The following is a 27,082-nucleotide window of genomic DNA, read 5'->3' as shown; positions in this document are numbered from 1 at the left end:
TGCTTTTAAATACAAGCATTTGCAATGCAATAGATCTCGCATTTATGCGAGTTTGAGCTATTGACATTGCAAATAACAATGCCTTTTATTTTTGTTTTTAAAAACATAAATAAAAAGGCATTGTCATTTACAATGCCATTAGCTTCGACTTGGGTAACAGCGCGACCCATTGCATTGCAAATGCTTGTTTGAATGGTGGCTGCTTGGTTTCCTGACACTATAGAGATCCAGGTGTACTGCTATGTGCTTTTTGTCTTGACGGACACACTTCTAAGGCCAGCTGCATTTCCCTTTTCTTTAATAATTCTAAGCCTATCTTTGTACAATGGAAGAATCATTCAACAGCCTTGTTTCAAGTAAAAGATTGCTGACACTCTGAACAAGTTGAGCTTTGTCCAAGGAAAAGCACACAGGTGATGTCCCGATGTCCTTGCAGTTATTTTACCTGCACCAGAGCTAATAGTAAAATGTACATGCTATGACAATTCAGCTCAAAACTATGACTAAACACGAAGTTGAGCACCCAAAGCCGAGTGCAGAAATACTGTCACAAAAACATTTGTGGATGAAGTCATTAAGGTATATTTGCTGATGACTATATACAAATACACTTGTAGCAGGAGAAATAAACACGGGCCATAAATGTGTTTGCCTTGCGAGGACACAGAGACTGCCTGGGAGCTGTTACACGTGGTTGAACTGAAATGCTAGCTTACACTTTTAAAGGTGTCTATAGAATTAAGCATGTCAGAGGAACATCAGCAAACCGTACATTTGTTTGCAGTTTTGTATAGCGCAAACTCGACCTGAAGGTATTTGAGCACTATACATGAGCACTAGTTATATTACAAAAGGTCACAATCGTTTTCTTTTTATGGCACAGAGAGGTTATGTAATGTGTCCAAAATAATAGGATGTTAAGTCGATGTTGAGACTCGAACCTAGTTTCTTAGTTCCAACGTCCGCAGTCTAGCCATAATGCCACATTCCAACCTGCTATAGTGTGGGAGAGACAGTTAGGGTGGAGATGGGGGGATTTTGCATGGATTTGAGTTCCTCAAGATTTATGTACAGTAGTGCGAGTACACATGTTCAAACAAGAGCAAATGCCCACCCGCTTAAATAATTAAAGGGGGGCGCGAACACATTGAAAGGGCCAATGTGTCTGCAATGATTTTCAAAGTATTCAAGGGAAGATAGAAATGAAATGCCTTGAAAACCACACTACAGGGATGGTCCTGGTACCTTACCTATCTTAAGTCGAGGTGCTATCGAGTAAAATACGTTCAGTTTCGGACCCCAGAAAAGGCAAGTAACAAAAGCCATGTGGGCCCTCTCATGGGGTGAACAGTGAAACTAAGCAGCAGAACAGTGCCGCCCCCCAACTAGTGTCACATGTAAACCATTAGCCGACAGCCCCCGGAAAGCCTTCCCAACCCACTAAAGCCCGCAACTGAAGAGGAATCAGTTCCCTCCAACACATGGCTCCGTTGCACGATGCACATGCTTCTACCGAAGTGGTCCTCCATGTGTGTAGTGTGCTGCTAGACATATGCCGATCAAGCCATGCTGCCAGCATGACCCGCACATACATAGCTAATTCTTTGACCAGGCTTACTCAGGACAGCAGGGAGAGGCCACCCACCCGAACACGAGGGGCCAAATGGGCGGTCTAGCACTATCAAACAAAGTCGTAAAGAGCAGAAGTGGTGGAGCCTCGGAGGGGACCACCCCGGCACACCCACCTCTGTAAATGCAATGCCCTTTCTTCTGGTGGCAGTAGCATTGTCCCAACTGTATTCCTCTAATGGTATTTGTAGCACTCACAAAATAAAGGGAGTCACAAGCGCTCCCACAGCTAACGCGACTCCAGCCAATCAATATGTAAAAGGATTAAGCGCAGCGCCCGAGGGCAGGATGGGGCTGAAGGGCAGTCAGCCACAGTGCCATTATTAATTCCGTGCGCACGTGTTGTGTAAATGTAAACACGGGCGCCGTGTTAAAGATAAAGCACGGTATGTGTGTATATCCAATTTCCGCCATTGTGACTTAAGTAAAACACCGCATTTGCACAGGAAATAAACACAAAAAGCGGAAAGTACAAGCGTCCGCGAACTTGAAAAACAAGGAAGTCACTGTTACTCACGAGCCCAGCAGCCTCACCGGAAGTCAGGCAAAGTCGCCTGTGACGGGGGCGGGGCTGCGTCCGGACGGAAGAGAAGGCGGAGTGAAAGCGTCTCGCAACGCCAGAAGGAGAGCGGAGTCCCTCAGAATTCACCAGGTAAGTTGAAAAGGGCCGGGGGGGGCTCGGTTCCCTCGTTGTGTGTGTGTGCGTGTGTGCGACGGCAGGGGAGAGGGGGGGTGCACTCGTGTTTGTGTGCGCGCGTGTGTGTATGTGAGGGGGGGGTGGGTGGGTGTCTGTATGTATGTGCATGGGCGCTTGTGTGTGTGTATGCGCATGCGTGTGTGCTTCTCAGGAGACAGCGCCAGGCCGCAGCGCTCGTTCGCGTGCGTCAGTTTGAAATCGCCTCCAAGGCGATGCGCGCGGCCAGGATTGTCTCCTGGGAAGCACACATGCCGACAAAAGGGGCTCGGCGGAGACGCGCTTCGCGCGGCTAGCCGAGACCTAAAAAGACTGAAAAGCTAACCTGTAGCTGTATACAAAAAACTGACACCGTGCCTTTAAGGCACCCATGACCCCCGGTATCCCATCATGCCTCAGGGGTGACAGTTAGGTCAGTTGTTCTTTTCGGAGACCTAAACAAACCCAGTAACAAAATAGGTTAACAATATCTCCTTATTAAAGAATATCCTTTGCCCGGGGAGGCGGGAGGGTTGCTTATGACTTTGATGAGGATACCTCTGGAAGAGAACTAGCATTACAGGTAAGTAACTAATCCTTCTCTTCCAGGGGATCCTCATCAATAGTCATAAGCATTGGAATAGAATAGCGAGCCTCTCCTCTTCCCTGCGGGCAAAGGAATGACAAGACAGTAATCTCATCAACAAGCCTGAGCAGGCTATAGGCTACCCAAACAGATTTCTCAAGGAGGCTTGCCCTACTTGAGTATCGGCCCTGGAATCAGATTCGAGACAGTAATGCCTCATAAAGGTATGAACCGATTTCCAGGTTGCAGCCTTGCATATTTCTGACATTGGAATGTCATGTAAGAAAGCTACTGTAGCGGCTTTCCCTCTAGTGGAATGCGCTTTGGGTGACACCAATAAAGGCTTGCCTGCAAGCTGATAGGCCAATTTAATGCAAGAGACAATCCATCTGGAGATGGACCTCTTGGCCGCTGGAAAGCCCGTCCTCATTGAACCATAGTTCACAAACAGTTAATCCGTTTTCCTGATCCCTTTAGTCTTTTCCAAATAGAACTTGAGCACTCTCTTAAGATCCAGGGAGTGCAGTGACCGCTCGGCTGGGGTCGTAGGATTTGGAAAAAATGAAGGGAGGGAAATGGACTGATTTATATGAAAATCAGAAACCACTTTAGGCAAGAAAGATGGATAAGCCCTTAGGACTACTCTATTGTGGTGGAAAACAGTATATGGTTCCTTCGCACAGAGCGCTTGTATCTCGCTTACTCTGCGCGCTGAGGTAATCGCCACCAAAAAGGCCGCCTTCCAAGAGAGATGTCGCAAGGAGGCCATGTGGATGGGCTCGAAAGGAGGTGACATTAACCTGGATAGAACCAGGTTCAATTCCCAAGGAGGAGAAGGATTTCGCACAGGGGGATACACTATTTTCAACCCCTGGAGGAAGTCCTTAACCACCGGAACCTGAAAGAAAGAAATCTGATTAGGTGATTTCCTGTACGCTACTATGGCTGACAAATGCACTCTAATGGAAGCATATTTCAAACCAGAAGTTGCCAAGGAAAGGAGGTATGGCAGGATAACCTCCTCCTGCCCTTTAGTTGGATCTAAGTGATGATCCCTACACCATATGTAGAACCTTTTCCACTTGAACGCATAAAACGCTCTCGTGGAAGGTGTCTTAGCCTCCTTTAAAATGTGCATACATTCGGGAGGCAGATTCAAATGCCCATATTGCAGGACCTCAGGTGCCATGCCGTCAGGTTCAGTGATGAGAGGTTGGGATGTAGTATCCTCCCTTTCATCTTGCTCAACAGGTCCGGTTTGCAAGGAAGTCGTCTGTGTGGACACAAAGACAGATGCAACAGGTCCGGGTACCACCACTGTCGTGGCCAATCCGGAGCTATCAAGATCATCTCCATGTCCGACCTGAGGAGCTTGGAAACTACCTTCGGAATCAGAGGCAGGGGAGGAAACGCGTAAGCAAATGTTCCCGACCAATCCATCAGGAGAGCGTTCCCCTGCGTCCCTGGCCGGTGGAATCTGGACGCGAAGGCGTGGCATTTTGCGTTTTCTTCATCCGCAAACAAGTCTATGGCTGGACGCCCCCAACAACAAAAAAGCTCTTCTACCACTTCGTCGTTTAGCACCCAGTCTGGCTGATCTTCGAAGTGCCTGCTGAGTGCGTCTGCTTTGATGTTTAACTCGCCTGGAAGGTGCACCGCCACCACTGAAAGGTTTTGAGAGAGAAGCCAGTGCCAGATGGTTTGAGCCTCCCGGGAGAGAGGGCGTGATTGTGTGCCTCCTTGCTTGTTCAGATAGAACATGGTGGTTGTATTGTCTGTCTGAACTAAGACTGAGTTGGACTTGATCGCTGGAAGAAAAGCTTTGAGAGCTAGAAACACCGCTCTGAGCTCCAGCATGTTTATGTGGTACGTCCGCTCCTGTGCAGACCACTGACCCTGAATCTGAAGGGGACCCATGTGCGCTCCCCAGCCTTGTAGAGAGGCATCTGTCACTATAGACTGGGTTGGTAGTGGCTGGTGAAAAGGCACTCCCACTAGCACATTCCTCGTCCGAGTCCACCATTTGATGGCATCCTTCGCTGCTTGGGAAAGAGTAATACGATCTTCCCAACGCCCTGTCGCCTGGTCCCACTGGTCTTCGAGAGCCTGTTGTAGAGGCCGCATTCTCAGCCTGGCGTTCGGGATGAGAAAAATGCAGGACGCCATGGAACCCAGCAGGGAGGCTACCTGTCGGACTGTTGGAAGCCGAGACTCTAATAGAATCCAACACTTCTGCCTCATGGAAAAAAGTCTCTCCTCCGAAGGAAACGCTTTTCCCAATTTTGTGTCCAGAACGAAGCCTAGGTAGTGGATGGACTGTGTCGGCCGCTGGACTGACTTCTCCAGGTTCACATGGAGACCGAGCCTGTGCAACTGGTGTAGGCAAAGTTGCAGATCGTGCGTTACCTGAACCGGAGACGGGCCCTTTAGGAGCCAGTCGTCCAGGTATGGGTAGATGAAGAGTCCCTTTTTGTGAAGAAAAGCCGCCACCACTGCCATGCATTTGGTGAAGACTCGTGGTGCGGACTTGAGTCCGAAGGGTAGCACCTTGTACTGGTAGTGTTTGCTTCCTACGACAAACCTCAAGTACTTGCGATGCTAGAGAGCAATCGGAATGTGAAAGTATGCATCTTGCAGATCCACCGAACACATCCAATCTCCGGCTTGAAGATGTGGGCATATTTGGTGAAGAGCTAACATGCAGAACTTTTCTCTGACGATGACTTTGTTTAGGAGACGCAGATCGAGTATAGGTTTGAACTTGTCCTCCTGATCTTTTTGGGGGACAAGAAAGTATCTTGAGTAGACTCCCTTTCCTCTTTGAGAGGGAGGAACTTCCTCTATAGCTCTTTTTTGTAGTAGGACTGTCACCTCTCTGTGGAGCAAGCTCAGCTGGTGAGGGCAAGAGTTCTTTGGAGGAATGCTTTTCGGGAGCGCACGGAAACGTAGCCTGTATCCATTGCGCAGTATATTCAGCACCCACTGATCTTTTGTGATGCTGACCCACTCTGCCAGGTGTTGTGAAGCACTTCCTCCCACTGGAGTGGGCAACGGCGCCAGAGGAAGCCACTGATCAAGCCTTTCCTCCTCTTGTGGTGGTAGAGGACTGCTGGTGACCTCCTCTACCTCTGTTGGATTTGCCTCGGAACTGGGATTTTCCTTGGTTCTTATTCTGGGATCACTGAGGGTTTTGAACCCTCTGTTGAGCCCCTCTCCCCCTGTTTGTCTTAAAGCGGCGTTTGAATTCTTTTTTCTTCTCCAAACCCACCGCTTTTACTGTATCCAGTTCAGTCTTCATACGGGTCATCTCTTCGTCAGCATGTTCTCTGAAGAGAGAGGAACCCGAAAAGGGAAGATTAAGGATGCGATGCTGAGCATCCGGCTTCAGCCCTGTGAGGCGCAACCAAGCCGACCTCCTGGCACAAACCCCATGTGAGTAGGAATGTGCCGCCAGCACTGCACCGTCCGCTGCTGTGCTTATCAACTGGTTCGCCACCAGACATCCTTCTGTCATAGTTTCTTCGAAGTCCTTCTGGTGTTCCTTTGGCAGTTTGGACTTGAACCTTTCCATAGAGTCCCATAAGGCTCTGTCGTATCTACGCAGCAGTGCGGCCGCACTGGAGACCTTCAGCGTGGAGGCAGCTGAATTGCAAACTTTGCGACCCCACGAGTCCTGTGATTTGCTGTCCTTATCTGGAGGGACTGAAGAGGAAGCAGCAACTACATGCGTCTTTCTTGCCGCTGCCACTATCACAGAGTCTGCTGGTGGGTCAGATTTTACAAAAACTGGGTCAGAAGAAGCTGGTTTGTATTTCTTCTGTATGCAGGCTGGCACCGCTCTGATGGCTGCTGGAGTTAGGAAAACATCCTTGACAGGATCCATGATCCCCGGGACTAAAGGCAGCAGTGGACGAGAGACAGATTTTTTGTGCAAAGTCTCAAAAATTACTGTCGTAGTAACCTGAGGGACAGACATTTCAATGCTCAGTTTCTGAGCTCCTCTTTGCAGGACATCTAGATAAGTGCCGATGTCATCCACTGGAGAGGATCTAGAAGTAGGGCTATCCGTCAGCGTGGGAGAGTAATCCCTTTGGGAAGACCTGGTAGAAGAGGTAGATGAAGTAGACGGAGTTCTTCGACGTCTATGGTGAGCACCGTGCCTCCTCTCACGTGACCTTCTGGAATGGTCTTCCCTTCTAGGAGAGCGAGATCTGACCGGATCTTCTCCTCTGGGTGAACGAGATCTTCTGGGAGATTGAGATCTAACCGGATCTTCCGTTCTGGGAGAGCGAGGTCTGGTTGGTCTTCTCACAGGTGATTTGTCTGCTTGTCGCCTGGGAGGACTACGTCTGTCCACTTCATCCACCAGTCTCTGGAGAGGAGATCTGTGTTGCGGACTAGCATACTCGTGCATACGTTTGGTAGCCCCCGAGTCCTGCCAATGGTCCAACGACTTGTACCATCTGGGTGACAGTCTGACCTCCGCAGCCGAAGGATCTGGCTGACGTACAGGAGATCTGAGGACAGGACTTCTGGACCTTGAAGATGCTGTTGAGGAGCCAGAAGACTGTGAAGTGGAATGACGAGAAGCTGACTCCGTAACCATGATTACAGAGTTTCTTGACGACGATCGAGCCCTTTCTGAATGTCCGGACGTCGAGCGTTCTGGCGTCGTATGTTTGTGTCTCGACGCCGAATGCCTCCGGGGAGTCGGCGGATCCATCAATCTCGCCTTCGAATGCCTCGACGGCGATCGATGCGAGGATCTACGGTCTCTCGACGTCGAGTGGCGATGACCAGTCGTCGACGGAGCCCTCTCCCTCGACGTCGAGCGGCGATGACCAGCCGTCGACGGAGCCCTCTCTCTCGACGTCGAACGGCGATGACCAGCCGTCGACGGAGCTCTCTCTCTCTCGACGTCAGATGTCTGTGCGACGACGGCGGAGGGGTATTGGTCACCCTCGACGCAGAACGTCGACGAACCGTCGACGGAGACTGCGTCCTCGACGCCGATCGAAGTTTTGCTGTCGACGGCGGAGGGGTCTTGGTCCTCGACGCCGAACGTCGTTTCTTAGACAACGGCGCAGGGGTCACACTTCTCGACGCCGGTCGTCGCCTGGATGACGACTACGGAGGAGTGACCTCCCTCGACGCCGATCGTCGCCGGGTTGACGACGGCGAAGGGGCCTTGGATCTCGACGCCGACCGTCGCCCGGTTGACGGCGGCGGAGTCACATTTCTCGACGCCGATCGTCGGCCGGTTGACGACGGCGGAGGGGATTTCGACGACAGAGCTGGATTCTTCGACGTCGTCGACGTACCTGGTCTTCTTTTCGACGTCGAGCCCGCCGTCGACGGTAGTTTTGAAGATGAATGACCCACCGGTGGTTCTTTCCTCAGCGCCAAGCCTGAGGCTGAAGCTGAAGGGTGTGAAGACTTCTCTTTTGAAGATGTTCTAGCCTTCTTGGAGCCCTTCTTCACCGGAGACCTTCCTCTGGATGACCTGTGAGCCAGGCCATAGATGCGAATTCTCTCCCTGTCTTTGAGAGTTCTTCCTGACAGGTGCTCGCAGTGAGGACAGGTGCCTGGGTCATGTTCTTCAGGCAGACACAGGATACAAACGTCGTGGTTGTCTGATTTTGCCTTCTTGTTGCCACAAGAAGGACAATTGTCAAAAAGTGAAGGCATTCTCAGCTGAAAATGCTCACTATACTGACTTAAAAAGCCAGTGTCTTACTTAACTAGATGTAAAATGTCAAAGTAAGTAGAAAAAGTTGTTAAAAATGAATTAATTTTCTGTCAGAAAACAGAAATTAGTGGAGCTGTGTTACCAGGATCCTTCCTGAAGGAGCCGGAAAGAACAACTGACCTAACTGTTACCCCTGAGGCATGATGGGATACCGGGGTTCATGGGTGCCTTAAAGGCACGGTGTCAGTTTTTTGTATACAGCTATAGGTTAGCTTTTCAGTCTTTTTAGACTGTGTGTTTGCAATGCGGCCTGGGAGCTTTCTATGCTTTCAGTGAGTTATAAGAATTTCTACTGCTGCCTAAGCATTAAAACAGTTTCTAAACAATCTTTGGTGTTGTTTCTCATGTTTCTAATGCATATTATTCATGTATGGTGGAAATTCTTCACAGCATATTTCAGCTCTGATGTGATTTGGCTGCTATTGCAAGTTTTATATATATATGTATGTATATATATCAATGCTCGAAGGTGTCCACCTTTGAGTAGCACGGGAACAGCAGCTTGGTTTATGTATAGGTGAGGACGGGGATCCACTCGTAGACGCCGCTCCGTACGGGATCTGCCCGACGCGTTTCGAAGCTCCATTTGCTTCTCTTCAGGGGCTTTAACGGAAGCGGTTGCGCACACCGCTTCCGTTAAAGCCCCTGAAGAGAAGCATATGAAGCTTCGAAACGCGTCGGGCAGATCTCGTACGGAGCGGCGTCTGCGGGTGGATCCCCGTCCTCACCTATACATTAACCAAGCTGCTGTTTGCGTGCTACTCAAAGGTGGACACCTTCGAGCATTGATTTATACGCGGCCGTCCAGCCGCGGAGTATGCACCACCCCGGTACCCTGGGGGTCACGAAAGTGAAGCAGCAGTCGTACTTGGAATCGAGGACGGGCCCACTTGTGGAGTCCATACAGGACTTGATTGTGTGCTTCCCGGACCACACTTCCCAGAATGCACAGTCTCATTTGAGCCTCCCATTGGTGGGTGTGTTATATATTAAATGGGGAAGTGGGTCGGCGGTTGCGCACACCGCTTCCGTTAAAGCCCCTGAAGAGAAGCATATGGAGCTTCCAAACGCGTCGGGCAGATCCCGTACGGAGCGGCGTCTGCGGGTGGATCCCCGTCCTCACCTATACATTAACCAAGCTGCTGTTTGCGTGCTACTCAAAGGTGGACACCTTCGAGCATTGATTTATACGCGGCCGTCCAGCCGCGGAGTATGCACCACCCCGGTACCCTGGGGGTCACGAAAGTGAAGCAGCAGTCGTACTTGGAATCGAGGACGGGCCCACTTGTGGAGTCTATACAGGACTTGATTGTGTGCTTCCCGGACCACACTTCCCAGAATGCACAGTCTCATTTGAGACTCCCATTGGTGGGTGTGTTATATATTAAATGGGGAAGTGGGTCGGCGGTTGCGCACACCGCTTCCGTTAAAGCCCCTGAAGAGAAGCATATGGAGCTTCGAAACGCGTCGGGCAGATCCCGTACGGAGCGGCGTCTGCGGGTGGATCCCCGTCCTCACCTATACATTAACCAAGCTGCTGTTTGCGTGCTACTCAAAGGTGGACACCTTCGAGCATTGATTTATACGCGGCCATCCAGCCGCGGAGTATGCACCACCCCGGTACCCTGGGGGTCACGAAAGTGAAGCAGCAGTCGTACTTGGAATCGAGGACCGGCCCACTTGTGGAGTCCATACAGGACTTGATTGTGTGCTTCCCGGACCACACTTCCCAGAATGCAGAGTCTCATTTGAGCCTCCCATTGGTGGGTGTGTTATATATTAAATGGGGAAGTGGGTCGGCGGTTGTGCACACCGCTTCCGTTAAAGCCCCTGAAGAGAAGCATATGGAGCTTCGAAACGCGTCGGGCAGATCCCGTACGGAGCGGCGTCTGCGGGTGGATCCCCGTCCTCACCTATACATTAACCAAGCTGCTGTTTGCGTGCTACTCAAAGGTGGACACCTTCGAGCATTGATTTATACGCGGCCGTCCAGCCGCGGAGTATGCACCACCCCGGTACCCTGGGGGTCACGAAAGTGAAGCAGCAGTCGTACTTGGAATCGAGGACGGGCCCACTTGTGGAGTCCATACAGGACTTGATTGTGTGCTTCCCGGACCACACTTCCCAGAATGCACAGTCTCATTTGAGCCTCCCATTGGTGGGTGTGTTATATATTAAATGGGGAAGTGGGTCGGCGGTTGCGCACATCTTCCGTTAAAGCCCCTGAAGAGAAGCATATGGAGCTTCGAAACGCGTCGGGCAGATCCCGTACGGAGCGGCGTCTGCGGGTGGATCCCCGTCCTCACCTATACATTAACCAAGCTGCTGTTTGTGTGCTACTCAAAGGTGGACACCTTCGAGCATTGATATGTATATATATATATATATATATATATATATATATATATATATATATATATATATATATATATATATATGAGTATATATATGTGGGGCACATATAATATAGTGTTTCCGGGGTCCCGTGCATGGGAGGGAATATTCTAATGCTTATGACTATTGATGAGGATCCCCTGGAAGGGAATTACTATTCCCACTCCAGAGGGTGCAACAGTAGGGAAAGCGTTGGATAGCGTAGGGGTAAAAATTACTATTCCCACTCCAGAGAGTGCAACAGTAGGGAAAGTGTTGGATAGCGTAGGGGTAAAAATTACTATTCCCACTCCAGAGAGTGCAACAGTAGGGAAAGCGTTGGATAGCGTAGGGGTAAAAATGACTATTCCCACTCCAAAGGGTGCAACAGTAGGGAAAGCGTTGGATAGCGTAGGGGTAAAAATTACTATTCCCACTCCAAAGGGTGCAACAGTAGGGAAAGCATTGGATAGCGTAGGGGTAAAAATTACTATTCCCACTCCAGAGGGTGCAACAGTAGGGAAAGCGTTGGATAGCGTAGGGGTAAAAATTACTATTCCCACTCCTGAGGGTGCAACAGTAGGGAAAGCGTTGGATAGCATGGGGGTAAAAATTACTTCCCACACTACTCCCCCTTTAACACACAACACACTACACATACAAAAAAACACAAATATTATAAATATCAATTAACCAATTAATAACAATTAATATTATTACATCGTTGTAATTATAAATTAACTAATTAACACATATTAATGACCAATTAATAATTAATTACCAATTAATAATTAATTAACAAGATATTTACAATAAACAATATTTATTAATAAATTATTTATAATTAATATTATGAAATAATTTTAAAAAACGAATTACCAATCAATTAATTAACAATTAATTAACAATAAATACCAGTAAATAAATCCAATCTCTTTAACTAATTTAATTTAATTATGTCACACCCTATTCCCCTAAAAACACACAACCCACTACACATAAATAAATCACATAAAAAACGTAATTGTCATTTAATCACTTAATAATAATTAATTACCAATTAATTATTAATTAATAATTATTTATTAATCAAAAATATATTAAAAAATATTAATTAATTAATTATAATTAAATAACTGCCCACCCTATTCCCCTATAAACCCACAACCCGCTGATACTTTAACGCAAAATGTAAACAAAATTACTAATTTCTAAACATACATTAAAAAACATGTTTAACAAACATATAAACAACATAATAAAATACATAACACTAAACAAAATTTCGATATTAGTAACGTGCATACCTTAATATCGATATTCTGTCTATCGATATTATTGCACATCGATATTCTATACCATCAAAATTAAAACATCGATATTATTGTATATAGATATTTTAATTTCGATATTTTGTCTCTCTACCGTGCCATTCTACAACACTACTCCACTCAAAGACGCTCTGCGCAGTTCCCTCTATACCCCTCCATGCCACTTTACTCCACTCTGTTCTATGACATACTCCTCCACTCTGACAGTCTACTCCGCTGTACGCCACTATTCTACAGCACTTTACTCCACTCTTAGCAACACCCTCTATGCTTCTCCACGACTCTCTGTGCCACTCCACTGTACGACATTCTACTTAACTCTGACAATGCGCTCCACTCTGCGCCACCAACTCTATGCCCTTCCACTCTACAACACTCTACTCCCTCCAAGATGCTTCACAACACTGTACGCTACCCATTACACTCCACTCCACTGTATGCCACTCCATAATACTCCACTCTACTCCACGTTACGGCACTCCACTCCAAGCCACTCTCCTTTACCCCACTTACTTAGCCATGCTGAACAGCAGCCACCCTGGTGTAAATAAGTGCTAAAACATACTGGCAAAGCCAATCACTCTTGCATAGGCGATGCTTGTTATATATTATTTCAGACCAAGAACTTCGTTCTAAGGTACTTTTTAAGTTATTATTTTTGTAAATAAATTACTGTTGTGTGCAATGAGGTACAATATAAGTCAATGGGAGAAATTAGGAAAAAGCATTTAAAATCACACAGTGGGTACTTGAGGTTCACCTTCTGGATGTAGGTAAGAGACAGGGCCAGGTCCAATGTTCCAGCAGCGGAAGATCGGGAGCGCCCCGGATTCTGAAGGGAGCATGGTGCTGAGGTCTTTGGTAGCCGCTGCACTGCGAAGAAGGGGGCGACCTGAAAACACACTGCACAGAGGGACTTAACCCCTTCCATGCTGGTGACGAACCCCAGCCATCACGCTCCACGGTGCTCGTGTGCTGATGACAGCTGGGGTTCGTCACGGCCCGCCCTGTTCGTGCGGCTGCCACACACGAGGGGAATCGCGGCCGCACGGAAGGGGTTAAAGGCACGTCTGGGGGTCCAACTCGAGGAAGCAGTTGCAAGGGCCTCAGGACCAATGTAGCACAGCTGGTTCATCATTACTCAGGCCGAGCGGGCTAGGTGTAGAGCATATAGGGCAGCCAATGTTGTGCATTGAGATGGTCCAAGTGGTCAGAGGTGGGCAGGTTGCAGGGATGATTCCGGGGCAGCTGGGCCACTCACAGAGTGGGTCTCCGGGGTCTCGAAGTCCCTCAATTGAAATCTGCATCATAGGTAGTTGCAGTCCTAATTGGACTCTTTCTTCTCGGTCTTCTGTATAGGGGGTCCGATACCCTGGGTTTTGGCACGTCTCCGGGAGGTCCTGGTGTCCTCTCACTTGGTGGGGGGAAAGATCTGACTCTCCAGCACTGATGTACCTTTTTTTCTGGCCTTGGTGTTGTGACCGGAGTCACTAAGGAGCAGCAGATCAACCAAACTTCGCAGTTCAGTGTCTGCAGGGGAGTTGCTCCTCTACTTCAAGGGTGGTTCTTGGCAATTGGTAGAAGGATGGAGGTGCTCTGGGGTTCTTGAAGGCCTCAAAGTTACAGGACGAGACAACACACCACGACGGTTGAGACCTGGAAGCAGCAGGCACGGTTTGCTGATAGTTTCCCGCAGCAATTCTTCAGTTCTCGGGTCAGCAGCTTTTCTTTGTCTGTTGCTCTACTGAGCTCCATCAAATTAGGGTTCGGGCTGGCATCAAAATACTGAATTTAGGGGTGTTAAAGGAGGCGACAGGCAGTAGCCAATTTGCTACCTACCTTTAGGGTGTCTACACCCTCTAAGTGACCACTTCCTGTGGGAATGGGCACTACCCTAGCCGTGATAGGTAATATCATACCTCTCAAGATGGAGGAATTGAAAAAGTAGTGTCCACATCGCCTGGCCCACCTTAGGGGTGGTGCTGGCAGAATGTGGGCACACCTCCTAATCTAACTTATATTCCCGCCTGTCCTCCGGCCTATAGGGGAGAAGCAAATGGGGGTTGGCATTCTCCACTATCTGAAGACGCCTGGGTTGCTTTGCCTTTGAAGCTTCCCGCCCCGGCAGGCCCTCCCAGCCTGGGGGAGGTGTGAAGCACCTCCGCCCAGAGCAGGATTTGTTCCTAGCCTCTGAGAGCGCTGGCTCTCACTCGATGAGGGCAGAAACATGTATGGTGGTGGCAGGTTGGCTATGACTAGTCAGAAAACACATTGGTGCTTGGTAGTTTGTCAGGATACCTCTAAAAGGGTCTCCTGTGTGCATTTATTTATAAAATTCACCCCTGGCATCAGTGAGGATTCACTAAGACGAGATGATTGGTACAGTAAAGCAATCATAAGCTAGGAAACTCGAAATGAGGAGTACCAGCCCATGTAGTCTCTATTACTTCCCTGTGCACTGACAGTATCCATAAATGGACTTAAAAAATGTAGGGTCATATCTTCTCATGCAGATATTTCCACACATGGGATATAGTGCACCCTGACTTAGGCCTGTAAGACCTGCAGTAGGGCTGTCGTGCCTATACACCATGCAGTGTATGTGGGCATGGAACACAGGACTGTGCGCCATGTCTACTCTTCTGTGTTCTCTGCACCAAGGCATGCAGCCTGCAATGGCAGGTTACCGGGCCTTGGTGAGGGGTCCATAGCGTGGCACAATTTGTGCTGCAGCCCTCTTTAGTACCTCAGTCCTAGGAACCAGGTTACCATTTAATAGGGAATCACAGAGGGTGCTGAAGAGGTGCCAATCATGGTACAGTTTTAGGAAACAGATCTGGCACTGGAAACCTGGTTAGCAGGGACCCAGTGCACTTACATTTGAAATCACATCATGCATCAAAAAGTGGGTGCTACCCATGCCAAAGGAGGAACTTTCTTACATGCAGCACGGCAAAACAACACCAGAAGAGCACACGACCCAACAATAGACTCTATCTTCAAAATCCTTTGATTCGCATAAAGTTGGCATTTCCTGTTCTATAATCCCTTAGACTATTTGCAGTGCTAATATTTGTCTTAGAAAAACAGACAACGTGCGCTTTCATATATGAAACTCCGATTACACTTTTCGAATACATGGTGTAAATCTATGTATCTCTCTGGTGGACTTATTGTAGAAGGTGCTCTTCCTACCTTGTGATAGGTTCTCAGTTCCTTCCATTAGAGCCTGCCCTGGAAGTAGACGTCCAGGAGATGTAAACAGTGAAGGGCTCAAGCCTAGGTCTCTGCTGAGCCAACAGCTGCCATTCCAGCCCCTTTTCCCAGGAGAACAAATTAAGGATACACCTGTAATGAAACCATTTATGTTTTATACACAATAGTTTTACATTTAAACACAGCTAAGTTGATGGAAAATGGATCCAAATCAAATAAAGAAATATGGAAGGACAATTTATATACCTGTGACAACAGTTCTTCATAAAGGGTGATCTCTCTACCCCAAATACGTAAACTTAGAATTTCTTAATAGGTGTTCAACAACTTTTTAAAGATACATTTATTAACAAGTGTCCTTGAAAATCTAACAATTAAGTAAAGGACAGCGGCCCTTGACAGGAGAGAATTGGTAATTCCAATAATTATAGGCCACAATGTGCACTATAATAAACAAATAGTCCAGCCGGACTATAAAATTTATTGAATGATGGAATAATTTAGATTCAACAACCAACAATAAAGCAGAGGGACACAGTCCTGCATCCACAGTGCTGCACACACAATACACATAACATGTAACTAAGGTTTTTCAGGCATTTACAGAAACAAGAGCAAAAGACATTAAAGTATAATCGCTTCACATATGTGGAAAACACATGAATTTTAGCACATCATAGTGAACTTAGTGTTTAAACACATATTTAGTCGACGGCGTTTCGATCCAATCCTCAATAATGGATCATCATCAGGACATTTGATAGGTTGCCTGAACTAAAAGGCCTGTAATGACAGGAAGGAAGGGGAGGGAACATATAACAATAATTTAGCAAACAGATATACTTAACTGTAAGTTCCAAGGCATCCACATACCATGCTTACGAGTGTCATAGGCCAGACATGTGCAAGGTGTCAGGCAATCTGTGCCGAGCATCCACGACGCATAAGTGACAAAGCCATGCCTTGATCATAATAGTGAAGTGAAAAAACCCCGTGTGTGCTATACAAGTGCATAGTGCATCCTGAAATGGTCAATCTGAGTGTGAAGACCAATAAACCGCCAAGAAAATCTAACGTCAAATGTAGAGAAGAAAGAAAAGTTACTTATTTGTAATCCTTGTTCTTTACCATGGAAATACTTGCTGAACTTATAAATTGTAATCTATAGGAGGATTACATAAATCATTTTTTGAAAATGTTCATATTTTCAAATTCAATCAAACAAATATGAAAAATGCCCTGAAGGCAACATTTACCGACTTTTTTCCAATTATTTAACACTAAGGGCCCCAATTACGATGTCGTCAGAAAAGGCCCCAGCAGCATTCGATTTGTTTGAAACCAATTCGGAAGCCTTGTTTCTGACCGAATCGGTCACATTTCCGGACGACCAAGTACAATCAAGGGAGCCGTCCGGTGTGTCCTAATCGGTTCCGACCGGGATTCAGGCAGCTAGAGTGGTGCGGAGCCGGATCGAACAGCCCAATGGAGCAGGTTTCTGAACGAGCGAGTACAATGACCGATTGGGACAGCTGTTCTGAATCGGTTTGGCCGAGACGAAATGGATGTGGAAATCGAACTTCGGGGGCCCATAGCGGACACCCCTTCATCCAGCGCCCTCCAAATTGGGCCGGTGGGGGTACCTATGGGTTTCCCATACCCTTGCATGACAGAGTGGCAGGCACCATGGGATGCCCGCCACAGGGTGCACGGCTTTCCCCAACCACCCCTTTTTTCAATGGGGGTCTGTGTTTACGTTAAGAACATAGGCTCCCTCTGAAGTTAATGGGAGTCCGACCAAATCATTTCTGGATGCATCCAAATCGCTCGGTCGGACTCCCCTGATCCGAGTAGTTCGGAAAGCATTCCATTCCAGAACCGATTCGGTGGGAATGCTTTCCTAACGAGACTAGCTCATGTATTACGAATTTACTTAAAGTAAAGGACTCGAGTATGTTTCGTCATGGGGTAGGAACACCTGGTAAGTGTGTTCATGAAGCCCTCACCCACCAACCTAGTTGGTGGCATGCTTCATCATCGGGCCCACCCAGTGACACGCTAGGTGTCACTGGGTGGGCCCGATGATGAAGCATGCCACCAACTAGGTTGGTGGGTGAGGGCTTCATGAACACACTTACCAGGTGTTCCTACCCCATGACGAAACATACTCGAGTCCTTTACTTTAAGTAAATTCGTAATACATGAGCTAGTCTCCTTTTGATTAAAATCATATATAAACCCCGGGGATAAGGACTGGCTTTCTGGTCCTCTCTCTCTCTCTTGATACGCATTCAATGCTTTCCTAACAACATCGTACTTGGGCCCTAAGTAAACAGTACATGTGGCTGAAGAAAACCACTTAAATAGTTTAAAAAGCATAAACGGAATGAAGCCAGGAAATGGTGTTCCGGCTCCTTTAAGAACCACACCACAGATGACAAAAGGTTGATTGACCTCTTGTGGAATGGCCCCTAAGCTTACAAGGTAAGTATCTATTAGTATTTCCATAAAAAGCAAAAATGCAGGAAACTATCCACTTGCAAAATTTTGTTTAGAGGAAGCTACACCTGTACTATCACACCACAGATGACAAAAGGTTGATTGTCCTAACAAATCTATAAAGTTCAATCCAATTAATAAAAATAAATCCTCCTTAACGTGGAGAGTATGTATGACCTCTCTGCTGGGGTTGTTGGATTTGCGAAGAAATTAGTCAAAGGGAATAGATTAATGTGAAAAATTGATACGTTTGGAAGAAACGAAGATTGAATGCCACTTTGTTACAATGAAATAAATGTGTACAGTTCATCTGTACAGACATCTTGAACCTCACTCTTCTGACCAATGTAATACCCACTAAAAAGAAAGCTTCCAAGATACTAAAAAGCTAACTTTTCAAGAAAGTTGCTGTAAATCAGCCTTGTGTATTGGTTCAAAAGAAGGACCACCAGTTTAGATGCCCACAATTTATTCCCACAAATGAGAAAGACTTCTAACTGGAGGAAATACTTTCCTAAGCCCCCCACTCTCCTGTGAAATCCAAAATTACTGGAAAAGTGATAAAAGAAAATCAAATGTATGCAAACAGAAGCATACTGTAAAGTAGACTTTTCTAGGTGAAGAAGCTAATGTATTCTAGCCTTTTCCTAGCATATTTTCACAATATTAGGCTGGGAAAGACAATTCTGCCCAGCATACTAGGAATTAGGATCAACCTGACTGGCAGTCTCTTATATGGCTATTGGGGAAACCCACACAAATGCACAGCTTTGGCCCCCAGGGGATCCCCTCCTGCCTTTATGGGTCCTCTCTGGCTGCCGTTGGAGAGAGGGCGATAAATACTGCGCCAGCCCAACCACTGACGCCAGAGGTGGCCAAGGCCCAGGGTGCAGAGAGATCGAGCTGCACCCTCAGGGCTCGCCATTGCGGGCTGGTGTCTTCCCCCTTCTGCCATTTGTTGAAGGTGCAGCATGGGGATCTACCAATATGAAGGATGTACAAAATATTCTTGCCCAAACGTTACTAGAACTAGATCATTGGCAAGGTATGGAATTCCTTCATCTCGAAAATCTCCTCAAAAAAGTCACCGCGATGGCTAAGAATACAGGAAATCCTAAAAAGACACATTTCTCTCCTAGCCCACTACTAATATTAAATAAGGAGATAAATAAACTCGTTAGGAAACAATACCTTAATAGATCTGGGGAAAATGAGCATCAGTTAGCCGTATTAAAAAGAAGGAGGGTAAGATTGAGATCTAAGATAAAAAGAGAAAAAGAAGATTCTCTATGGATCAAGTTAAGAGAGGCTTCGACCTACAATAAATCTAGAGATTTTTGGTCCATAATAAGGAAAGGATGTGGCTCAATAACAACTCCCACTCCAATCGCTATTTCAGAAGATGTCTGGACTCTATTTGTGACTACCTTATATGCACCTAATGGTGCAGGGGGGGATACATGGGATCCAGGCCCAAATAGTGACCATAAAATGGAACTTCCTACTGAGAAATCCATAGCTACCGTGATAAAGAGTATGCGCTCTTCCGGAGCTATGGGTCCTGACGAACTGCCCATGTCCATAATTAAGCAAGATGTTACCATCTGGAGTAGGATTCTTCTTCCAGTATTTCTAGCATGCTTTAAATCACGAACAGTCCCCGACTCTTGGAGGGGAAGTATATTAATCCCTATATTTAAAAAGGGTGATCGGGATAAACCTTCTAACTATCGTCTAATAGCTTTATTGGACTCAATAGGAAAAATCTTCGCTAAATTTCTTTTAATGTTAATAATGGAATGGGCAGACCTAAATAGTATTTTACCCATGGAACAGACAGGATTTCGAAAAGAGCATGGAACTTTAGATAATTTGACACTATTACAGGTGATTATGGATAAATATGCTCGTGTTCGAGGTGGTGGCGTATACGTAGCATTTATAGATTTCTCCACGGCGTTTGACAAGGTGGATCGTCCAACGCTGTGGAGAAAGCTGGCTGCATTGGGTATGCCAGGATACTTACTCGAACTAGTTAAGTCTCTACACTCGAACACATGGTGTAAGGTGCTACAAGGTGGAGAGAGGGGTCTCTCTCAATCTATCCCCTCTCTGAATGGATTAAAACAAGGGTGTATATTGGCGCCCATATTGTTTTCTTTGTATACGGCCGACCTACCATCTTCCATTGCAGTCTGTGAGGGATTAGCACCGTCAATCGGAGGGTCAGCCATATCGATTCTAATGTATGCGGACGATATACTTGTTTTAGATTTGACCCCGAAGGGTCTATCTAATCGTCTACACGCATTAAACCAATTTGCTGAAGCACATTATATGAAAATTAATAGTTCGAAAAGTAAAATTATGTGCATCTTTGGTAAGAAGAAATGCAGGTCTGGTAGTTATAATTGGACTATTAGCGGACAAAAACTCGAGGTGGTTAAAACCTATACCTTTTTAGGCAAAATAATATCTGCTAATCTTAGTGAGAAGCCCCATATTGAACATAACTCACGTTAAGCGCTGGCCCATGGTACGGGGTTATGTACTTTGTATAACGCTACCGGGAAGAGGCATTTCTCCCTCTTTCTGGATGTATTTAGAGCGAAAATTCCTGCAACTCTTCTATATGGAATTGAACTAGTGGAGTTGAAACAATGGGGCTTTATGCAAAAAATGGAAGGAAAGGTACTAAGAAAAATTTCTTCTCTTAACACAGCATGTTCTACATCCTCATGCAGGTTGGAATTCGGACTCCAAAGTTGTTGGGTACAGGGGTTGGTTGCCCTCGTAAGATGGGTAGCCTGTTTGGCCAGAGGTAAACCGGGTACCTTAAGAGAAATTATTAAAAAGGAACTCCTGGGCAACTTTAACGATTACTCGCAGTTGGTAAAAAACTTTAGAAAAGCGGTATCTCTGCTTGAACTGGATGAAAGTACGTTATTCTTACTTTCACCATCTGAGCTAAAGCTTAAACTAAAAAGTACGTCTTGGGAACTCTGTTATAAGTCAGATATACTTGCCCAACCTAGACAAAAAGAAAGGGAAGCCCTGGTAAAAACATATATCCCAAAATTAGCCCAACAATATCTCATTTGGAATATTCCCCATAGTGTCCGTAGACTATGGTACCTTTTAAGACATAATTTGCTTCCACTCAATATACTTTTAGCAAAATGGTATGGGGTATCTCCTCTATGCAATTTCTGTAATAATGCTATACAGGATCGTAATCACGTCTTGTTTATTTGTCCTGCATTGCGCCCATTGCGCCATAAATGGTTAAAACCAATTTGTTTACAATTGGGAATTGTAAATGTAAAAATGTTCTTCCATGCACTTTATTGCCCCCCAAATGAAATGTTTTGTTCCAGAATTTTTAAATTTTTTAAAGGGATTTTAGATATTTATTAATGAAGTACAGGGAGACGTTGATGATTGCTTTACTCGTAGATAAGTCGTGTTTTCTTCTTGCTTTATGTCGCCATTTATTCATTATTTGTATGTATAATTGTGTGTATAATTTTATGTGGCCCTCTATGAGAGCCAAAACATAATAAACTTTGAACCTTTGAAGCTTTAAAAAAAAAAAAAAAAAAAAAAAAAAAAAGTGCAGCATGCTTGAGGGCGAGAAATGGCGGCAGAGGAGCAGACGTGTCCTCAGTGGACCTACAGGGCAACATCTGGGGATCTAGGGAGCCCGCGGCTTCTGGAGCCTCACTCCTACACATCACTGGAACAGAATACACCGGGGGGGGCCGGTTTGGTGAGACCTGGCGCCAACACAACCCGCCTGACCGGGGGACAGGAGAGCGAAAGAGAGTCCGAGCTCAGACGGACAAGAGATCTGGTCCACAACAAAAGACCTGCTGCAAGGAGGAGACACTACAGATTAAGAGGACGGCTGCAGGCCCCAATGGGCCAGCGGCTGCATTTGCCCCTCAAGAGCTGCAAAGGTGAAGCTAGCCGGGTGGGGAATCTGAGGGAGAGACCCAGGTGGCCTTAGGAAACACCTGTTTTTCCTCGGTGGACCCTTCATGGAGCTGTTGTGGGGAACTTCTAAAGGCGAGTGGGGTGGGGTGTGCCTCCACCAGATCTGGGAGTTGACTTGCGTTCAGTGGAGCTGCTATTGGAGAGATGCATGGAGGATGCTGAGGGCTGCTCCTAGTGGAACAATGTCCAGCTAGTGGAGAGTCCCGAGGGACTGGAGAGTGCCCGCCTGTAACAGTATTTCCTCACTTTTTTCGCTCCCGGAAACCAGAGCAGGTCTTTCCTCCCTGTTTTGTCATTGATGGGGCACAGAGATCCTTGGCCACCCGGTCGCCACGAGGCCCCTCCCACGCCCGGCTGATTATTTTGCGCCTCAACTATGTTGACAGGGAGGCTATCCTTTGCAGGTCCCTGTTGCTAACAAACTGTGCTGATACAATCTAACAAGGGGATGCTTTTAGTTTACTACACATTGCAGGAGCAGTAGCAAAGGTCAATCTTCACGCAGGTGAAGCAGAAGTTGACAGCGATGCAAATAAAATACACACGCTCCTGTACCCAGCTTGACTAAAGATCATCTACCAGGGAAAGCCACACTTTTTAGACGCTCCAGATGAAGCATGGCGATGGGCACACGGAGATACCACAGCTTAATAAAAGGGCCAACGTGGAGGCATACCAGAGTTGGACACCTTGTGGTGGGCTCTGCTGCCCAAGGCCAAATGCCATCAGAGACGGGCTAGGTCGGCGACTACTCCTCACAGTCCAGGTGGGTCGGGGCACTAAGACTCTACCTCATCAGGGGAGAGAGACAACACTATGATGAACATGCATTCCTTTGGCTGGTGTGGGCTTTTCTCTCGACCCCTGGCCCGGCCTCCATCAGCCACCAGACCAGGGGGTTGACCACAATGATCAGTATGACCCTGAACACTCTTAAAAGGGCTAGGAGTAGGCCAGTGGGGAGCCACAACTGTGGTTCAAACAGAGTGATAGGATCATCCAGTTCAATTCACCACCTTTCCAACCCATATTGGTTTGTTGAAATGTACATGATTACGTGTTGGTGTGTCATCAGAAGCTGAACTTTTCCAAGATGTTGTTTGACGTGTCATACGGTCTTTCTTGAATGCTTTCAATTACAGTGATGATTTCAGTGCTGCCCAGAAAAGCTCTTACGCAAGTGTGTTATTTACTTGCTGACGCAGGTTTAGATTTGAGAGGCCCGCAAAACAAAACTTAAATTCTTTGGCCATATCTTTTCTGATGGGGTTATGACACCGGATCCAGCTAAAGTACAGGCTTTGTCAGTCACCAGTGCCCCACACAATGTTACCATGTTACGGTCATTCCTTGGCATGGCCAATTACTGTTCCCGATACACATGTGACGTTGCCACAGTAAGGGCTCCATTAAGAGGCTTAACAAAAAGAAATGTTTTATTTTATTGGTCGCACAAATGTGAACTAAGCTTTAAGAAAATCAAGCATGCAACTGAGAATGCCACTGAAATGGCCTACTTTGATGAGAGGAAAGCAAGAAAAGGTTCCCCTGGACTTTCTAATGTTAGGTAGGAATTCACATCCAATTTTATTGTTCACTTACAAGTAATTCTGCACAAAACATCCACTCTTCCTTCAATTTACAGGATATTCCCCATTGTGGCAAAAATCTATAACCAAACTAGAAAGTAGGTATAATACATGGTTCCCTTAGTATCGGTGTGAATCTATTTAATAATTGTGCTTTAAACTATATATCAGCTTTGGATCTATAGCCTGGCTACAACTGAACTTTATTATCATGTTGTTGGTGGCCATAGGGTCTTGTACTTTGGTTTTATGAATTGTTTATAATATGTTGTGTTATTGTTTTTATTTTTTAAAAAAAATGTTTTTAACGGACTAGCGTCCTCCATATACATGTGTGTAGGAGCTGTTCTTTTTAATATTTAGCATTGCTACAATTAAATATTTGTCTAAACTGCTTTTTTAAATGAAAATAAATATATATTAGCACTACTTTCTAGTTTGGTTATAGATTTTTGCAAATTTCAAAAATGTAAAAGAAGAACTGCCCGTTACTAACAAAGGTATTGTCTTACGAGGTTCAAGAATTGTCATACCACAATCTGTGATAATAAATAATTAAAGGCCTGTGAGGAGGTCACTCCCCTGGACACCCTACCCCTCCTTCCTTCCTATCACCATCAGAGTAAAGAAGAGACCCGAGGACAGGGAGAGAATGGGTTAACCTCTTCCACTGCCTCTTCCGTACAGGGAGGACTCCCACCAGAGGAAGAAAGGAGCCAATGGAAAGACAGGGAGGAGGGGCCCGTGATGTATGTAAGGAACCCACAGAAGCAACAGCGGTGTCTTGGACCGGAGAGTACAGCCCAGGAGCGAGGAAAAGAGCGACAAGGAGAAGAGCGAGGAGATGAACGGCGAGGGGAAAAGCGCATCCACCAGCGGACATCCTGAGAGCACGAGTCCAGAGGCTGGCCCCGTTGTGTGATGCTCGGAACGGACGACGGAGCAGAGAGCTGGTCCGAAGAGTGGTGGACGCCCCCGGAGGATACCTACGAGCCGCCGCAACTTTGGAGAGTTTCGGCTGACGCTGTACGTGGTACGGGAAGGGGGGTGGACAGGGAGGGAGGGACATAACCCTGCACTAAGCGCTAAGTGTAAGCATTCCATGGGTGATTGGAAATCACGCTGTTTGTACCTCTGTCACTACGCTATTGTTTTCCGTGTTATTCCTGAGCACCTCTGATACCATCCTTGTTCCCTCTCACATACCTTGACAACCGGAAAGCTGCCTATCATGGACCCAGTAGCAAAATGCTGCTTCCTTAGTGCACTACCCCACGGCTATTCTTTTTTTCCTCGGTGGTCACTCCATGACCCACTCCAGGAAAGCCAGAAAGACTTATATTTCATTCCCTCCTTTTTTTCGTTCTTTTTATCGGCCATGATACTTATCACCTTGTCTTATTGAATTGCTTCTTATGCACCTTATAATAAACCACTTCAAAATTGATCCACAAATTTGGCCTCCTCGTTTTTCCTTCCGCCCATCCCTCTCACACTTGGTGTCAGAAGTGGGATCAGCAAGGATGGATGCCACAATAAAGAAAATAGCGGAAGGCCAGGAACGTTTGGGGCAAGTTATGGAGAAATTCCTGGCCGCAGCAGAAGAGGACCGAGGGAAGCTCCACAAATCTATGGCTGACCAAAACCAAACTCAGGAAGTCATCCTCAACAGACTGGCAGACACCTTGGGCCAGCAAAGGAGCCATACCACTCTGCCTTCGGTGGTCCTCCAGAAGTATGTCAGCGGGGTGGACCCTGATTTTTTCTTTGCCAATTTTGAAAGAATGGCCAGAGCCGCCGGTTGGGCCGCCGACAAATTGGGCCAATATCTTGGTCCATTGCTGACTGGCGACCTGCAAGCCGCTTATCAAGCTGCTAATCCCCTAGGTCTTACCCCATATGAGGACCTAAATAAAACCATGTTGGAAAGGCTAGGAATAGATAATGAAACTTATAGAATATGTCTACGACAGGTAAAAGAAGGGTCACAGGAGACCCCCAGGACCCTCTCCTATCGGATCCGTGATCTCGCTGACCGGTGGTTACAACCCCTAAACGCCACAAAGGAGGATATCATGAAAAAAATATATCTAGAACAGTTCTAATCCTCCATGCATCCTCCTGTACAGAAGTGGGTGCGCCAACATATCGGATTAACCTTCGAGAAAGCAGTGGAGATCGCAGGAGCCTACATCCGAGCGCAGGAGCTCCAGCAGGGTCGGGACAAACCTTCGTGGATACATTCTAGTGGGGGGTCTTCCAAAACAACCAATCCGTCCGCCTTCCGAAAACAGGATACCGTTACCCTATTACCAGGTCGCTTACCCCCTCCTGCCCAGCCCACACCCCACCCTGGACCTCGGTGTTTCTCGTGTGGGGGTTCTGGTCACATAGCCAGGCTATGCGCTCAAAAAGAAGAGGCCATGGAGATTGGCCTCACCCGCTCCTACTATTGTAACCCAGCAGGAAAAAAAAACACCGGACTATCATTCTGTGAGGGTCAAAGGGGAGAAGCGGCAAGCACTGATGGACACCGGGTGTTTGCAAAGCGTGATACAACCCTCGGCGGTCCCGGGGGGTATCACACAGACCACTGGGATGTAAATATACAGTGCGTACACTGGGACAACAAGTGATATCCCACCACAGACATGTAAATCCAACACGGTCTAGACTATGCACCAGTTCCCCTGAGGTTAGGGTTAATACCATGTCTACCTGAGCCCTTAGTCCTGGGGTCTGATTATCCTTACATATCCAAAGTGGTGCCAGAGACCACTACCGATAAGGAAGACTGGTATCTGAATGCTCCTTTCTAACGCCACCTCAAGAGAAACCCCGGAAAAGCGGGAAGCAAAAGAAAGGAGAAAAAAGGGACTGGACCAGGGTTGCTTTGTCTCAGAGAAAGGAGGACACTATGTGGCAGTACGACAGGGGCTTCTTTGTTGCGCAAAGAAGGATCCTACCTTGAGGGAGGCCTGGAATAAATCTAAAGATGAGGAAGGTCCAGATCAAGTAGGTCCCCAATTTATCGTAAAGAAAGGGTTGTTGTATCAGAAGGGGGGGGAGGAACCTTCCCCTACAGTTATTGGTCCCACTAGCCTATAGAGAAAAAGTGATGTTTCTTGCCCACAGTCATCTTTTAGGGGGTCACTTTGGGGAAGAGAAAACAGAGAACGCGATCTTAGAGCAATCCTTTTGGCCCGGTGTATATCAACAAATCCGTAAGTATTGTAAAGAGTGTCCTGTGTGTCAAAAAAAGTAGCAGACACACATCCTGTATGGTTCCCTTACGGCCCTTGCCCATCATTAGCGAGCCTTTTTCCAGCGTAGGTATGGATATAATTGGACCCCTGCTTCCATCCAGGAGTGGTTGCAGGTTTGTCTTGGTATTAGTTGACTATGCCATTCGATTCCTCGAGGCAGTCACCCTACGTCATC

General features: G+C 46.8%; 1 protein-coding gene across 4 annotated transcripts in view; it reads right to left on the bottom strand.

Annotated features, from left to right (window-relative positions):
* The window catches only part of MEIOSIN (meiosis initiator), a 2,162,440-nt gene that overhangs the window by 749,172 nt on the left and 1,386,186 nt on the right, over nt 1-27,082 (bottom strand). For all 4 annotated transcript variants that reach the window (XM_078660969.1, XM_078660970.1, XM_078660971.1 and 1 more), the window contains exon 8: nt 15,537-15,689. In XM_078660969.1, coding sequence (XP_078517095.1) covers nt 15,537-15,689 — 153 coding nt within the window. The remainder of the gene's footprint in view (nt 1-15,536; nt 15,690-27,082) is intronic.

The sequence above is a fragment of the Lissotriton helveticus genome, chromosome 9 (genome assembly GCF_964261635.1).
Source record: "Lissotriton helveticus chromosome 9, aLisHel1.1, whole genome shotgun sequence".
Lineage (NCBI taxonomy): Eukaryota > Metazoa > Chordata > Amphibia > Caudata > Salamandridae > Lissotriton > Lissotriton helveticus.
The sequence above is the reverse complement of the archived record's forward strand: the minus strand, read 5'-3'. Positions and strand labels throughout refer to the sequence as shown.